Consider the following 18,278-nt stretch of genomic DNA (forward strand, 5'->3'; position numbering starts at 1 on the left):
TGTGATCAGTAGCTTTACAATGTTAATCTGTGTATATGTGTAATCAGTTGCTTGCTGTACAATGCTAATCTATGTAGATGTGTACTCAGTAGCTTTACAATGTTAATCTCTGTATATGTGTAATCAGTTGTTTGCTGTACAATGCTAATATATGTATATGTGTGATCAGTTGCTTTACAATGTTAATCTGTGTATATGTGTAATCAGGTGCTTTACAATGTTGATCTGTGTATATGTGTAATCAGGTGCTTTACAATGCTATTCTATGTATATGTGTAATCAGTTGCTGTACAATGCTAACCGATGTATATGTGTAATCAGTAGCTTGCTTTACAATGTTAATCTATGTATAAGTGTAATCAGTTGCTTGCTGTACAATGCTTATCTATGTATATGTGTGATCAGTAGCTTTACAATGTTAATCTGTGTATATGTGTGATCAGTAGTTTTACAATGTTAATATGTGTATATGTGTAATCAGTAGCTTGCTTTACAATGTTAATCTATGTATAAGTGTAATCAGTTGCTTGCTGTACAATGCTAATCTATGTATATGTGTAATCAGTTGTTTGCTTTACAATGCTAATCTATGTTTATGTGTAATCAGTTGCTGTACAATGCTAATCTATGTATATGTGTAATCAGTTGTTTGCTTTACAATGTTAATTTTATGTATATGTGTAAACAGTTGCTTTACAATGTTAATATGTGTATATGTGTAATCAGTAGCTTGCTTTACAATGTTAATCTGTGTAATCAGGTGCTTTACAATGTTGATCTGTGTATAAGTGTAATCAGTTGCTTTACAAGGCACATCTATGTATATGTGTTATCAGTTGTTTGCTTTAAAATGTTAATCTGTGTACTGTATAACATGAAATGTTCGTTGTTTATAAACATTCGTGGTTTTCGTGGAGGCTACGAAACCTCCCATGAACATTTCATGTTATACAGTATATGTTCGATCAGTCGCTTGCTTTACAGACTGCCTTGACTCTTGACTGGAAAGCATTTTTAATAGATCATATGTCAGTCTAGTATGACATTTTTGAACTTAGGCATTTCTCTACCAACGATATGAAACAGTATTTTCCTTTATAAGTTTGCCAAGAAAATAGCACGGCTTTTCAATGTAAACGGGTGAGTTATCGACCTGGCACTTCCACTTATAATTCTTTTTAATGTTGCCGATGTACAAAACGTAAAATGAAGCTGAATTATTTAAACCTAATAAGCTATTATTCGACCACGTGATCATTTTTCGGAAAACTACCTTTGTTCAGTTCTGCATCCACAATAATTGAAAAGTCGATGTCACATCCGAGTATTTATCGAGCCGAGTGATTTACTAACGTGACACTTTTCCTGGAAGATGTGATAAAATAAGGACCAAATTTAAAACTGGTTTTCAATTTCAATTTCAACAGATTTTATTGACTTTATATATGTCAATTGGATTGGATATCAGGCTAGGCCTATTTAAGTCCTTTCCAAACTTATTTACAAACATTACATATATATTCTGTCATAACAATCCAATTAGACAGTGCAGGGGAGATAACTCCAATTTAGCTTGTGAAATGAACATTTTTCAACCATTATTCAATCATTTTCTGTTTATGTTTTGGATATTAACAATTAAATATATCATGTATATTTGTTGAAAACCCATCCTACATAAAATCCAAGGGATACAGGCCAAACAGTCCCTGTATATAAACACATTGGCCATCCACCCGTTTGACCAGGTGAACTTATGATGAACATCCCTACCATAACATCACAACCACACATAGTGAGTATCCATGCAACACATATTTAGAAAACCAGATAAAGTCTCGGAGCTATGATTTAGTAATACAAGACTTTAAATCAGCATAAGTCGTTTCTGACATGAATACATTATATGTTAAACAGAATCTGTTATTCGCTTCCTTTTCATATGATATATATGAAATATTTAACGGTTCTTAATAATACGTTGCTCGAGATTTGATAAAATAAACAATGCTTAGACTTCTTTTTTAATTCACATAAGTTGGAAGTAATATTGTAAGCTATATATACAATTGCTGAATATAAAGAGGCGAACAAAATCATCACTACATGCTTCGTCAATTTGCCCCGGGATCTTGATATGCCCCTGAAGACTTAAGCTAATGAGCTTGAGTTCTATCAACTTAATAATCTATGATCGTTGGAGAGAAGTGAACAAGAATATAATAGAAATATGTTCGGACAAATATTGACAGAACGCAAACATATTGTAGTTATAGGTGGTAGCAAAACTGTACTTTTACATTAAATTCATATTGTAATTTTGACACCATTGGTTGATATAACTTTCACATATCGATAGATTCAGCAGTCTTATGTTTATAAAAGTTAGCTCTGACAATATGGATTGTTATACTTACTTTCAGAACTGTCGAATGTGGGATCTTTCGTACTTGTTTCATCAACCGGATGTCGTGTGTCCACGCAGCATTCCAACAGATATTGAATACATAAATTTAAGTCATCCTTGTGTTTTGGTTCCAGAACTGTGGCATACAAGATGTCATCACTTAAATGAGGAAACATGTCTTTCAATTTTTGCGCTAAAGAAACCTTTGCACTGGAAAGTTGTTCTGCAAACTCCATTTTTACATCTGAAACAACAAATGTTAAAAGGAAAGACTTAAACAAAGCAACATGCAGACTTACTCCGAATTGATACAACGTCTTTGGAAGGTGGCAATTGTTCATCAATGCTTACCATAAATGACACGCTATATAAAAAAAATATCGAAATATTCTTGATTAAAGAAATTATAATTTTTTAGACATTTGACCATTGTGATCTTGATAGTTATTAAAAAAATAAAAATGGGTCGAAAGGGGGAGCAGCCTATCATCAGCAACATTGGTCATTTTTGGAATGGCCACAGCACTGGTTAGGCACAGATATAATGATATAATTTGCACAAGGATCTTGATATGCCCCTGAGCTAATGACTTTGAGTTCTATCAACTAAATAATCTATGATCGTCGAAGAAAAGGGAACAAGAACAAAATAGTTAATATTTTCAGACAAATATTGACAGAATGCAAACATTGTGTCTTATAGGTGGTAGCAAAACGGGACTTTTACACTGAATTTCTATTGTAATTTTGACACCAAGACTTGATAAAACTTATGTTTATAAAAGTTAGCTCTCACAATATCGTTTATTGAACTTACTTTCAGAGCAGTTGAGTGTGGGATCTTTCGTACTTATTACATCAACCGGATGTCGCGTGTCCTTGCATTCCTCCCTTAAAGAAATCTGTGGACCGGAACTTTTTTCTGCAAACTCCATTTTCACATCTTAAACATGCAATGTTAAAAGGAAAGACAAAAACAAAGCAACATGAAGACTTCCTCCGAACTAATGCAACGTCTTTGGAAGGTGACTATTGTTCATAAACATTTTTTAACAATATGATAACTAATATTAAATGACGAATTTGACTGTAATACAAATGAAATAACTCCAATATCTGTTCACACTGAACATATTGAAGTGTGTTTATAACATGAGGTATTATTTCACGACGGTGTTAGCCGGAATGAAATATCTTTCTAACTCATATAAGAGCGACACTGATTGGAGCATAAAGGGATTTTAGTTGCCTATCGCTCCTACACCTGAGATCCGAGTGACTTAAGTAGACAACAACAATGACGCGTAAACCTGATCACCTCGCCTGTTGGGTTATTGTCCAATGACTGTAAACTAAAACATGCAATGCGACTGTATAAGGAAACTCATTGTTGTGTTTCCCCTTGATCAGCAATATTTCATTTTGATGACCTTGCCCGATTGATTACCAATTTCGATGACATTTCAGCAATTTCAGATGATTAGAATTTCGAAACCTAACATTAACGACGGACGACGGACCGCTTGACCAAGTGACCTAATTATGAAGCTCCCTACCATAGCATTATAACCACACGTAGTTGGTATCCATGCAACAAATATTGAGAAGATCAGATAAAGGCTCTGAGTTATAATATAATAACACCAGACTTTAAAGCAGCATAAAATGATACTTCCACAAATACATGGTGTATTAAACAGAAACTTGCATTCGTTTCCTTTCCATATGTAATATTAAATAATTACCGGTCCTTAATAATAGTCTGCCCTAGATTTGCTTAAGTAAGAAATACTTAGACTTGTTTCATAAATCACATACATTGAAAGTGGTATTATATCCTACATTTACAATTGCTGGATATCAAGAGGCGAACGCAATCAACACTTCATACTTCGTTAATTTGCCCCGGGATCTTGATATGCCCCTAAAGCTTTCAATCGTGACATGGGGACGTTCAAGATTACCACCCAATTACAACATGTACAATACTTTTGCTTTGCATGAGAAAACAAAAGCCTGCTACTAACATCGGATACGTGATCAGCCTCTGGTGACTTAGTCCTGGGGTCATAACATGGAAACAGTTGAGACTTCCACAACATTACCATGTATTATATTGTGAAGTCTACAATCCTTTTTGTAAAACTTGTTTCATACTTGTCGTAAGATAAGACACAGTTTAAATTAAATATCTATAGAAACAATATTTTCTGTACACATTTAATGTAGCTATGGGCAGAGTGGACCTTCTACGCAGATGTATTTGTAGAAAATCGAATGCCAAAGGGTCCGACACTCTATCAAAACTTTTAAAAGCTTTTTCAACGATATTCAGTTATTTCTTGCCTTGTCAATTACATGTAGCAGTCGAAACAATTTTCAAAAGAAGTTGGGATCGATCATATAACTTGTTTCCAGAGGACGTATATAGTTAGGAATGATAAAGCAGAAAAAACAACTGGTTGTTACTTAACCAACGAAAGGCAAAGAGCGGAGTAAGTTAAAAATATAAACATTAACTAGAAGTACGCATTCACAATTCTTCTCGCCCCTTATGTTTTTTTTATGATTACCGAGTCGCAGTTTTCAATAACCAGCAACAAAACATTATCGGTAATAGCTTCAATGTTTAGCTTCATCACTTAGGCCTTGTGCTTGTGCTCGCTTCCTCGATATTATTCAAGGGGTTACGCTCTTTCAGTTCTCTGCGTCCCTGCAATATGTCATGACAAAATCGAAGGCTCTGTACGTGCCACAGTGTCGATGGTTAAGTTAGACTAGTTTAATCTTTTGATGTACGCCAAAAGAATCACACGGAAGTGTAACGATGAACTTGACCGGCTATTAAGTGGGATTGTGCTGCTCCTCCGTTATCTATAAGAGGCAAGTGTCAATCTAGAAATTGGTTCTTTTTCACATAAAACCAATTACAAAGCCAACCACTGCCTTTTATTTTGTATATACATGTATTATACAGCTCTCGGAATACTTTTGTTTACGTAACATCAATGTGCCAAGTCCATTGAACGATAGTTGCTAGGCCAGCGGATGAGCCTCATTGAGGATGTCATTATTGTTCATGCATATCTAATAAAGAATGTATTTTCGCGCATGTATCCTACAATTTCTAGGTTAATTCCTAAACGTACGGATACGAATCCTGCTTTTAGATATTAGTCAACCGTGTAAGACTCAATTGCCTCTTTGTCAACATCATGACTTATCGATTTAGACATTTGCTACAACGTCGTCTTTTCATGAATACGCTCATGATTGAAGCTTACATGCGAAACATTAACTTAAATGCCAAGCAAACTGGAGGACAGAGGATAATAGGATAAAATGAAACAGGGTATGATCACTCATGGATTAACGTCATCTGCACGTTTTCCTGCGCCATATAAGATACCGAAAACATCCTTTTAGACACAACAAATTTATACACAATGAATATACACAATACATATTTAACCCAGAAAGAAAAGAGATATGTACCATTGTTTATCCGAACGAACGTTCTGTTGCTGGATCCAGTTCCTTTGGTATTTGTAGCCCGGCAAACATACCATCCTTCATCATCAACACCGACGTTTCGGATGATTAGAGAGGGAGCTATTTCAGAGCCTCCATAGTATTTCTTGTTGTCTACTTCTATTTCACTCTGGATATCGTCATCTTTTACCTTAAACCACTCGATTGACGAAGCAGGTGGTGACGAGATAATATATGTTTGCAAGATGACTGACTCGCTGTCGGAAACGAACACCTCTTCTCTACTAAAGCTCACAAATGGAAGTCCTGCAAACAATGAAGTAAGTGTATGAGTTTGTAAATTCAACAGACGTTAACATCATATCCGAACATTTATATCGTAACTTACCATCTTCAGGCTTGTGCTCCGGTGTTATTTCGATACTTGCTTCGTCTACTTCTAAAATTGTATCTGAATCCTCTGATAATTGTAATCCACCTTCCAATACGTAGTGCTTGAACTGCTCAGCCAAACAGACTGCAGGCGGTTCTGACATACTTTTGGCCGGCTTGATTTCAAGGAGAACTCGTTTATATTCTGAAAGGTATTTTATATATTATATATAAATATATAAAGAAAACATTGAGAAGTCAAACAAGCCATGATGACCTTAGATTTTTACAAGTGAACAGACATATTCATAACTGTGCTAACAATAACTTCAAAGTGTTCCCTATTTACAAAATGCATTCATCTGATGTGATAAAGAGGGAAGTTAAGGAGTCGGAGTTAATGAAACTGTTGAAACCCAGTCTGAATAGTTCACATTAAGTTTAACGTGTCATGCTTTAAGCAATTGCTGTGCTTTAAATATTATTGTTCATAGTTTATTGTTGCCGTAAATGAAACAATTTGTATCTCCCGTATTTTTTATTGTTGGTAAGATCATAAAGTTATGCATTTGTCTAAGTATTGTGACGTCACAATTACGCTTGTATTGTTGTTGACGTCATGGATTTATGTGTATGCTTTCTGTGACGTCATAATGACTTTGCTTTATTGATGACGTCATACTCTCTTGTGTAAACAACTATTGCCTATTCATGAGTAAGGGGTTATCATACCGTCAATGTATTAAGCTTTTTTTCAGCAAACTGGAAAGGAGGGGGGGGGGGATAGTTATTTTGGCATAAATTAGATGTATGGTTTATTTCGTGCTTAGAGTAAAAGAAATAAAATTAAACAATAATTTATTCTGCACCCATTTCTAAACTTTTCTAAGATATTCTTTTTCATGTCAAACAAAATATGGATTTATTCATTCCTTTGTTTATTTATATACTTAATAATTTATCTATTTATTTATTCATGTGTGCCTCTGTGCAGCCGATCGAGACGAAATATAAAGGTAGTACATTTATGGAATCTGAAAACAACTTGTACCATGCAGACATGTTTTCAGTAAAATAACTGGGTAAACAAAGGCTATAGATGATTGAGTCCTGTTATCAAGGCGCATAACTACCATAACACAATAAAGTGATGACCGACTAATTATAACAAATAAAGGCATCGGAAGCATAGGAGTAAAACACATAGGATAATCAAACGCCAAAATTTGACCTACAAATAGCTAAGCACCCCATTTTTAGCGAAAATGCAAAATTGTGGGCCAAAATATCCCAAAACACGGTATTTCAAAAGTCTAAATAAATGTTCGAAATTGGAATCAATGAGAAAGTTCAATAACTATATTACGTACATGTATGAATATGTAAGAAAATAAAACTTGGCACTAAGGTTTTTATTGTCAGGCTTCATTAACAAACAGTTTTTATAACAATAAAAAAAGTTCGTCCTGCATGTACAAGACAAATGTCTAACATGTTGATAGAGAGAAATGATATCACAGTTATATGAAATGACGAAAGCGCTTGATACAGCAATCATTTTAACGATGGGAGATTACCAGTGTTCAACGCTGTGACAGGTAATTGTATAATATGCAATAGGAACCACTAGCTGGACCATCATATACTCTGTATAAATGATTTATTTGAAAGTAACACGAATGTGATCATGTTCGAAATCCAAATAGCCATTTATAATTATAAAAAACCCACAGAACAAATAATTTGAACGTTGCATATTTTTACAACACTCAACTAGTTACAAAAGTTAAACATGAGTGTTTTTCACGATTTCAGATTAATTGAAATCAACAACAACGCGTATATTTCTGATTTCGCAATGTTAATCTCATTTATGATGTTTTAGTTTATTTGAAAATCTGCTTACTTTGTTGAAAGTCTTTTGTTTCTATTGTTTCTATTCGCTTTTCAAAGCCTGTAGCTGCACAAAACTCCCTTTCTATGATTGAAGCTGGTCTGGCGATGTCGTTATCATTTGTAATCGTAAACATCATTTTACAAGTGGACTGCAATATTTGAAGAGCAAGCTCTGTAATGAAACAGTAACATACAATCTCACTGCTTTCTCTCTCAAATTATATGCTAGTAGATCATGCTAGTAGATCATGTATTTTGTCGCGTAGGTTTGTCTAGACATGCTTGTGGTCAAATTATCCAGATCAAGTATTGTTAGCTTGATATGTCGCTACGCGTTCCGGGGTAGGTATGTCAAGTTACAAACAAGTTATCCCAACTTATATGTATCACTCTTGCTGGCCCGGTTGGTAGCGCGCAAGGAGTCTGGATGTGGGAGGAGACTTGAATACCCCGAGGAAACCCACATGGTCGGACAAGTGTCTCATTACGTGTTCCAGTGAAAGATGAGTGCACTATCCACTGCACCTGAATGTGGCAGGTTAATTATTTTTTTTTCTTTTCTTTTCAAATTATGTTGTTATTATGAGCCAACCCCTCATTTGGCTAATTTCTGTGGAAAAAACCTTCTAGAAACCAATGTGGAATAATGGAATGGAAACGGATGGAAATAAGGAAGACCAGACAAAGAGAAAATGATAGGCCTGCTTTTCGAAATAAGGGGTATATAAAAAGTAAATTAGTTGACATAAAAANTGTGACGTCACAATTACGCTTGTATTGTTGTTGACGTCATGGATTTATGTGTATGCTTTCTGTGACGTCATAATGACTTTGCTTTATTGATGACGTCATACTCTCTTGTGTAAACAACTATTGCCTATTCATGAGTAAGGGGTTATCATACCGTCAATGTATTAAGCTTTTTTTCAGCAAACTGGAAAGGAGGGGGGGGGGGGGATAGTTATTTTGGCATAAATTAGATGTATGGTTTATTTCGTGCTTAGAGTAAAAGAAATAAAATTAAACAATAATTTATTCTGCACCCATTTCTAAACTTTTCTAAGATATTCTTTTTCATGTCAAACAAAATATGGATTTATTCATTCCTTTGTTTATTTATATACTTAATAATTTATCTATTTATTTATTCATGTGTGCCTCTGTGCAGCCGATCGAGACGAAATATAAAGGTAGTACATTTATGGAATCTGAAAACAACTTGTACCATGCAGACATGTTTTCAGTAAAATAACTGGGTAAACAAAGGCTATAGATGATTGAGTCCTGTTATCAAGGCGCATAACTACCATAACACAATAAAGTGATGACCGACTAATTATAACAAATAAAGGCATCGGAAGCATAGGAGTAAAACACATAGGATAATCAAACGCCAAAATTTGACCTACAAATAGCTAAGCACCCCATTTTTAGCGAAAATGCAAAATTGTGGGCCAAAATATCCCAAAACACGGTATTTCAAAAGTCTAAATAAATGTTCGAAATTGGAATCAATGAGAAAGTTCAATAACTATATTACGTACATGTATGAATATGTAAGAAAATAAAACTTGGCACTAAGGTTTTTATTGTCAGGCTTCATTAACAAACAGTTTTTATAACAATAAAAAAAGTTCGTCCTGCATGTACAAGACAAATGTCTAACATGTTGATAGAGAGAAATGATATCACAGTTATATGAAATGACGAAAGCGCTTGATACAGCAATCATTTTAACGATGGGAGATTACCAGTGTTCAACGCTGTGACAGGTAATTGTATAATATGCAATAGGAACCACTAGCTGGACCATCATATACTCTGTATAAATGATTTATTTGAAAGTAACACGAATGTGATCATGTTCGAAATCCAAATAGCCATTTATAATTATAAAAAACCCACAGAACAAATAATTTGAACGTTGCATATTTTTACAACACTCAACTAGTTACAAAAGTTAAACATGAGTGTTTTTCACGATTTCAGATTAATTGAAATCAACAACAACGCGTATATTTCTGATTTCGCAATGTTAATCTCATTTATGATGTTTTAGTTTATTTGAAAATCTGCTTACTTTGTTGAAAGTCTTTTGTTTCTATTGTTTCTATTCGCTTTTCAAAGCCTGTAGCTGCACAAAACTCCCTTTCTATGATTGAAGCTGGTCTGGCGATGTCGTTATCATTTGTAATCGTAAACATCATTTTACAAGTGGACTGCAATATTTGAAGAGCAAGCTCTGTAATGAAACAGTAACATACAATCTCACTGCTTTCTCTCTCAAATTATATGCTAGTAGATCATGCTAGTAGATCATGTATTTTGTCGCGTAGGTTTGTCTAGACATGCTTGTGGTCAAATTATCCAGATCAAGTATTGTTAGCTTGATATGTCGCTACGCGTTCCGGGGTAGGTATGTCAAGTTACAAACAAGTTATCCCAACTTATATGTATCACTCTTGCTGGCCCGGTTGGTAGCGCGCAAGGAGTCTGGATGTGGGAGGAGACTTGAATACCCCGAGGAAACCCACATGGTCGGACAAGTGTCTCATTACGTGTTCCAGTGAAAGATGAGTGCACTATCCACTGCACCTGAATGTGGCAGGTTAATTATTTTTTTTTCTTTTCTTTTCAAATTATGTTGTTATTATGAGCCAACCCCTCATTTGGCTAATTTCTGTGGAAAAAACCTTCTAGAAACCAATGTGGAATAATGGAATGGAAACGGATGGAAATAAGGAAGACCAGACAAAGAGAAAATGATAGGCCTGCTTTTCGAAATAAGGGGTATATAAAAAGTAAATTAGTTGACATAAAAAGTAATGGAAAATATAATATATAAAATAAAAAAAACTTGATAAATTTAATAAATGATTGTTTTCCTACCAATATAAATCGTATGACTTCAAATTCTTTTGTTTTGGATAACGTTCTTTCTGTCCCCTCTTATGAAACCACTTATTCATAATGTCATAAAAAAGGAATGACAATTCTTCTCATCACCATGAGTAATATAGATAATGTTTTCTGTCGTCAATTTTTTGTCATGTTAAACAAAATGAATTTTATCCTATGATTTATATCAATACCTTTATTCGGCTTCCTTTCATGCTTTTCCTCATGTGAACGACTGCAAAATAAGGGAACAAAAAGATATAAAGTCAAAACTATCCAGAACTATAATTTTACTGTCAAAACAAATTACCATGTTTATTGTTTGTGATTGCGCCTTATCCTATTAATGTTCACGTGATACAATACTAATATGGATAAGACGTCTTTCTGCCCATATTTCATTTTTTTTTTCATATTTCTAAATATGCTTGTAATATATTTATTATAAGATATCCATTTGTACCTCGATCTGTTATTGCTATAACTGTTCCATACTCCAGCTCCTGGACCTGGTTCAAAGTCAGATAGGCGAGTTATCTGTACGGTGCTTCCCCTTTCTTCATTCGAATCTAGGATTTAAATAAATTAAAATAAAATGGCTCACAAATAAAAACATATGCTGTATGCATGTACATTTTTATCTCCCCTTCATTAGTAACCGTCTTGTGGAAATTTATTTAGATCATGACCGCGTTTATGTTCCTGTGGGTTTTTTTCATGTTAGTTTTATATACATTTGAATGTTTGTTGGTCAGTAGTGCGATCGTACGCGTAGTTTATGTACTATTTTTTATGTTTATCTGTTGGTAGTGCGAGACAATATAAGTAACAACTACAGTATAACTGTACATGTACTTTTCTTTTCTGGTTATGTTACTTTTATTTCATCATGTCGTTCATCTTTTAAACACCAGAGAGAAATGATAATAGTAAGTTCATTATAGTATGTCAAATAACATCAAAATAGCATCTGCAAACTGTAAAGAATTAGGGGAAAAAGAAAAGAGAAACGATGTTTTTAACTAGCTAAAACATAACTACAAAGATTTTAATATCTTATGTCTTCAGGAAACTCATTTTACAGAAGAGCAGGAAAAAGAAATAGGGCTACAATGGGGATATACATGTATTTTTAATTCATACAGAAATAATTCAAGGGGAGTATGTGTACTTTTTAATAATAATATTGGATTTTATATTCATAATAAATGGAAAGATATACAAGGTAATATAATAATTATTGATCTAAGTATTGAACAAAATAGATTCACACTAATAAATGTATATGGTCCAAATAGAGATGAACCAGATTTTTACGAAAAGATATTTAAACAAATAACTAGTTATAATAACCCCAATTGTATTATTTGTGGTGACTTCAATTAAGTTTTAGACCCAGAAAAAGACACAAATAATTTTGTTAATATAAATTACCCAAATGCTCGAACAAGGCTTTTAAAACTTACAGAAGATATAAATTTAATTGACCCTTTCAGATTTTCCCATCCTAATTATAGACGATATACATGGAGAAAGAAGACCCTGTAAAACAAGCTAGATTAGACTTCTTTCTAATCTCAGAAAATATTTCTGACTATATTGATAAAAGTAAAATTCGTATAGGTTGTAGGTCAGACCATTCAATTATCTCATTAGAAATAAAAATAAATAATTTTGTAAAAGGAAGGGGCCTATGGAAATTTAATAATAGTCTTTTATATGACCAAGAATATGTACAAAAAGTAAAAGAAACAATAGGTAAGGTAAAACAACAATACTGTTCACCTATTTATAATAATGACATTTCAAATGTAATAGATTCAGAACTTGTACTATGTATTGATGATAAATTATTTTTAGAAACATTGTTAATGGAGATAAGAGGAATTACCATATCACATTCATCATTTAGAAAAAAGGAAAGGAATAAAGGAGAAAAATAATTAATATATAATTTAGAACAACTTGAAAGTAACAATACATGGGCATGAAATTTGGAGGCATATAAACAAAAGAAGACGGAGTTAGAATATATTAGAATAAATAAAATGAAACGACACATGATTCGTTCAAAGGTTACTTTGTTAGATGAGGGCGAAAAACCAACAAAATATTTTGTAATTTAGAAACTTATAATTATAAGAACAAAACTATAATTGAAATTGAAAAAGATAATGGTGAAGTTTTAACAAGTCAAGATGATATTCTTGCAGAAATAATGAACTTTTATAAACAGCTATATGCTGATCGTGACCACTTTTGTTACATAGAAAATGTTAATTTAAATAATTTGTTAAGTGGTCTAGAGTATGTTAAATTAACTGATTATCAACTTTTTCTGTACCCTCTTTTGAAACCACTTATTCATAATGTCATGAACAAGAGGACCAGATGGCCTGTATCGCTCACCTGGATATCAAAGTAATCATGGCAAACTATTCACCGAATAAGATCCAAAGGAATGGATCAGACCACAAGGACAATCCTTGTATCCTATCTGTATAAGATGTTTCATGCTCAGCAATTTTATGTATGGTTATGGGGTGGGGATCTCAACTGTTTCCAAGGTGTGACTCAGACACTAGGTCCCTAGGGTTGTGGCCAGACCCCAGGATTAATTATAATATCATGACTGCATTCGTCTCTTTATGCCCAGCATTTGCATATACAGTTTTGGGATGGGGATCTCAACTGTTTCAAAGTTATGAACCAGGGGTTAAGTCTCCAAGGGTAGAGCAGACTCTGGAATCAATTCTTATATCATGACTGCATTCGTCTCTTCATGCCCAGCATTTGTATATACAGTTTTGGGGTGGGGATCTCAACCGTTTCAAAGTTATGACCGAGGTACTAGGTCTCCAAGGGTGGGGCCAGACCCCTGTGCAATCCTGGAAACATATGTGCATTCTTCTCTTCATTCCCAGCAATTGTATCTTTGGTTATATGGTAGGGATCTAAACCATTTCCAAGCAATAAACTATTTTTGGCCCCACCCTTTAGCCAAGGGGGTCAGCCCCACTACTTGTACAATTTGAATCCCTGTCTCCCATGAATGCTTCCAACCAAATATGATTGATATCCAGTGCATAGTTATACAGAAGAAGTCATTCAACGCAATATAGCCAAATTACCCTTTTTGACCACGCCCCTCAGTCCCTTGGGGGTCAGCCCCACCATTTGTACAATTTTAAATCCCCGCCACTCAGGAATGCTTCTGACCAAATATGATTGATATCCAGCACATAGTTCTACAGAAGATGTCATTATTGCAATTTAGCCAAATTGCCTCCTTTTGGCCCCGCCCCTCAGCCCCTGGGGAGTCAGGCCCACCATTTGTACAATTTTTTTTTACCGAGGGATGCTTCCAGTCAAATAAGGTTGATGTCCATCTATTAGTTGTAGACAAGAAGTCGCTTAAAGCAATAAAGCCAAATAACCTTTTGACTCCACCCTTCAGCTTCCTTGAGGTTCAGCCGCACCATTTGTACAATTTTGAATCCCCACTACCTAGGGATGCTTACAGTAAAATATGGTTGATACCCATTGCACAGTTCTACAGAAGAAGTCATTATAGCAAATTAGCCAAATTGCCCCCTTTTTGCCCCGCCCCTCAGCCACCTGGAGAATCAGACCCACCATTTGTACAATTTTGAATCCCCATTACCTAGGGATGCTTCCAGTTCAATATGGTTAATGTCCATCTTTTAGTTGTAGAAAAGAAGTCGCTTAAAGCAATAAAGTCAAATGACCATTTGGCCCCGCCCCTCAGCCCCCTTGAGGGTCAGCCCTACCACTTGTACAATTTTAAATCCCCACTACCTAGGGATGCTTCCAGTACAATATGGTTGATATCCATCTCTTAGTTCCAGAGAAGAAGTCGCTTAAAGTAATATAGCCAAATTGATCCATTTTGGCCCCGCCCCTCAGCCCCCTGGTGGGTCAGCCCCACCATTTGTACACTTTTGAATCCCCACAACCTAGGGATGCTTCGAGTCAAATATGGTTGATGTCCATCTTTAAGTTGTAGAGAAGAAGTCGTTTAAAGCAATATAGCCCAATAACCCTTTTTGGCCCGCCCCTCAGCCCCCTTGGAGTTCAGCCCAACCATTTGTACACTTTTGAATCCCCACAACCTAGGGATGCTTCCAGTAAAATATGATTGATATCCATTGCACAGTTCTACAGAAGAAGTTGTTTATAGCAATATATCCATGAATAAATTGTTGACGTATGGACGACAAACGGACGGACGGACGACGGTCGCCATGGTATGGCATAAGCTCACCTTGGTCCTTTGGACCAGGTGATCTAAAATTGAATGAAAATTCTTCTCATCACCATAAGTTATTTAGATAATGTTTTCTGTCGTCAATTTTTTGACATGTTAAACAAAATGAATCTTATCCTGCGATTTATATCAATACCTTTAGTCGGCTTCCTTTCATTGCTTTCCTCATGTGAACGACTGCAAAATAAGGGAACAAAAAGATATAAAGTCAAAACTATCCAGTATTATAATCTAACTGTCAAAACAAATTACCATGTTTATTTTTTGTGATTGCGCCTTATCCTATTAATGTTCACGTGATACAATACTAATATGGATAAGACGTCTTTCTGTCCATATTTCATTTCATTTCATATTTCCATATATGCTTGTAATATAATTATTTTAAGATGTCCATTTGTACCTCGATCTGTTATTGCTATAAGTGTCCCTTCCTTCTGCTCCTGGACCTGGTTCAAGGTCAGTTCGGTGTGTTTTCGGAATGGTGCTTCCCCTATCTTCAATCGAATCTAGGATTTAAATAAGTAAAAAAAAAAAATCTGTATCAATTTTGCAATAAACGCCATATGCTCAACACGAAGCAATTATTTTCTCTTATTATTTTAAAAATATAACTTTCCTGACATTAACACAGTACAAGAACAAGTAGTCTGCTATTTTCCAAGCACGCATGGAAATTCGTTGTTTTATATGCTATATTCTTTATAATCTAATAGTAGTCTAGGTAGTTCAAATAGTGAAGTACGTCGAAACAGATAGTAGTTGTCCACAAAAACGTAGCACTAAATTTTACTAAATAGTGCTGAAATGGGTTTAATTTGCACATGGTAAAGGATTCTTGGTATACTCGTGTACAGGTAGATCTTTGACTGTTTACACCCAAAATATCTTCGAAAACTTTGGACAGCGATTTTTTTCTGCAGTTTAATTAGCATCTCATTATTTGGCGCTACTACTTTAACCCAAGAAATACGTTGTAAATAAATAATTTCTCCCACCAGGAAAGAAAAGAAAGATTATCCCTTTTTTTTCTACTTTTCATAGCATAACATTAAAGCGTAATTTTATTGACTTTTCATAAATTAACACCATCGTTCTGACCCTATGAGTACGCTATTACCACTTGTACATAATATAATGGATATGTATTTCTTTTGTTGTATCTGTACATATTTTTAAGTACTTTTGAATAAATTGCCTTAGGCTAAGGATGCCTCAAATCAGCATTAGATAAATAGGGTTATTTGAGGAGATATAACATCAAATATATTAACATGAGTTCAGCAAAGCTAACCAGGTGATGTAAGGCATCAAAATGACGCATGAATAAAATAATGAGTGTTTGTTAAAAGTAACATGATCAAGTTCAAAATGTAATATAGAATTATCTGATTGGGAATGTGTGCTTCACATAATAGGTGTATCTTTCTTTACCAGCAAGTTATATAAAAATAATGTTTACCCCTAGTATGCACTTACCAACTTCTAATTCTACAGCATTGCCTTGAGCTTTTTCTTCACTTTTTTTTGCTGTACATTGATAGTGAGCAGCGTCGTTTTTACATGCTGGTCGTATAATAAGTGTGGGAGCAGCTGGACAACCCGATAAGAATTTGCCATTGTTTATAGGGATTCGCTGGTTTATTCGACGTTTGTCTCCCCTTTTCCAGACGACACTAGTTGGTTTAGGTTCTATAGTACACTGTAAGAAAGCTACATCACCCTCTTTTACCTGATACTTTTCCTGTTCCATAAACACAACCATTTCCTCATCTGTTAACGAATAGACTTGTGGTAAATATTTCATTTTTCTGCATGATTTAAATGAAAACAGTTGGTAAAACATGACATGTGTTGAACTGATGAGTCATTAGAATATGTTCCTCTATTATATAGAACTAAACTATTAACTCACTTGCTCGAGGGCAAGTGAGCTTAGTCAGTGGTGCAGCGTCCGTCGTCCGTCAATTTTTCTTTTAACGACCTCTTCTCCAGAACAGATAGGCATATAGTCTTACATGTCTGATATCTTTATGGGATGGAGCCCGCAATTAGCGAATGAAAATATTATCGACCTTCTGTCGAGGTCACAGAGATCAAATATCTCAAAAACTTCAAACGACTTAATATCAAAGTTTTACTTTATACACAAACAACGTACGTATTAAACGTGTCGCAACGTTTCAAGAGCGACTCGTCTCTTTGTCAAGCTATGACTAAGTGAGCTGTTTATATTATTTACCTGTTCAATGGTGTGACGAAATTGTTTAATAATGTGTCACTCGACACGGGATGTTTTGCTTATCGATAGAGAGTGAATACATACTGTATCAAAAGAGATCAAAGCAAAAACAAACTGCAAAGGCTAGGTCAAAATACCCTACGTGAAGGGACGTCTGAAACTTTTGCCTGGGTGATGATGAAGCATCAGTTCAGCAACCCAATGAGACACTTAGACATTTACTTGTGCACTCCAAACCGATGATATACAATAAAATAGCACGACACTATATGACTTGATAAATCGTTTTAGCTGTACTATGTACATTGCAAACAAAACTAGATGAACTTGATGTAATTTTTGATTTGCCCCGCAGTTAAGCTATCAAGCGTAGCAATCGCCATCATTTTTATGACTGTGTTTCAAATAGTTTTAAATAAGGGAATATAACGATTTAATTGCTTTCAGTCAGTTTGAAAGCCATCTGAAAATGACAAATTCAATATGAAGCTATTGTCCATATCAATGCCAAAAGAAAGCGGGTCAATGCTAAATAGGCATATATTTACTTTATCCGGAAAGATGCTTGTCAGAGATCATAGTATGATTGAGTCTTTGCTACAACGTCGTCTTTTCATGAATACGCTCATGATTGAAGGTTACATGCGAAACATTAACTTAAATGCCAAGCAAACTGGAGGACA

General features: G+C 34.7%; 1 protein-coding gene across 1 annotated transcript; it reads right to left on the reverse strand.

Moving 5' to 3' along the window:
• Positions 1-2,417: 2,417 nt before the first annotated feature.
• On the reverse strand, positions 2,418-17,460 carry LOC110441143 (the record flags this gene model as incomplete). The annotated part of the gene is made up of 10 exons (XM_021484241.1): positions 16,833-17,460; positions 15,757-15,862; positions 15,490-15,530; positions 11,529-11,634; positions 11,260-11,300; positions 10,248-10,409; positions 6,288-6,476; positions 5,903-6,205; positions 3,225-3,350; positions 2,418-2,651 (listed from the first exon to the last, which is right to left on the reverse strand). Coding segments are annotated over exons 1-10 (1,675 nt in total), but the record flags the coding sequence as incomplete, so codon positions are not given.
• Positions 17,461-18,278: the final 818 nt, after the last annotated feature.

This window comes from Mizuhopecten yessoensis, unplaced genomic scaffold (assembly GCF_002113885.1).
Source record: "Mizuhopecten yessoensis strain PY_sf001 unplaced genomic scaffold, ASM211388v2 scaffold715593, whole genome shotgun sequence".
Classification (NCBI taxonomy): domain Eukaryota; kingdom Metazoa; phylum Mollusca; class Bivalvia; order Pectinida; family Pectinidae; genus Mizuhopecten; species Mizuhopecten yessoensis.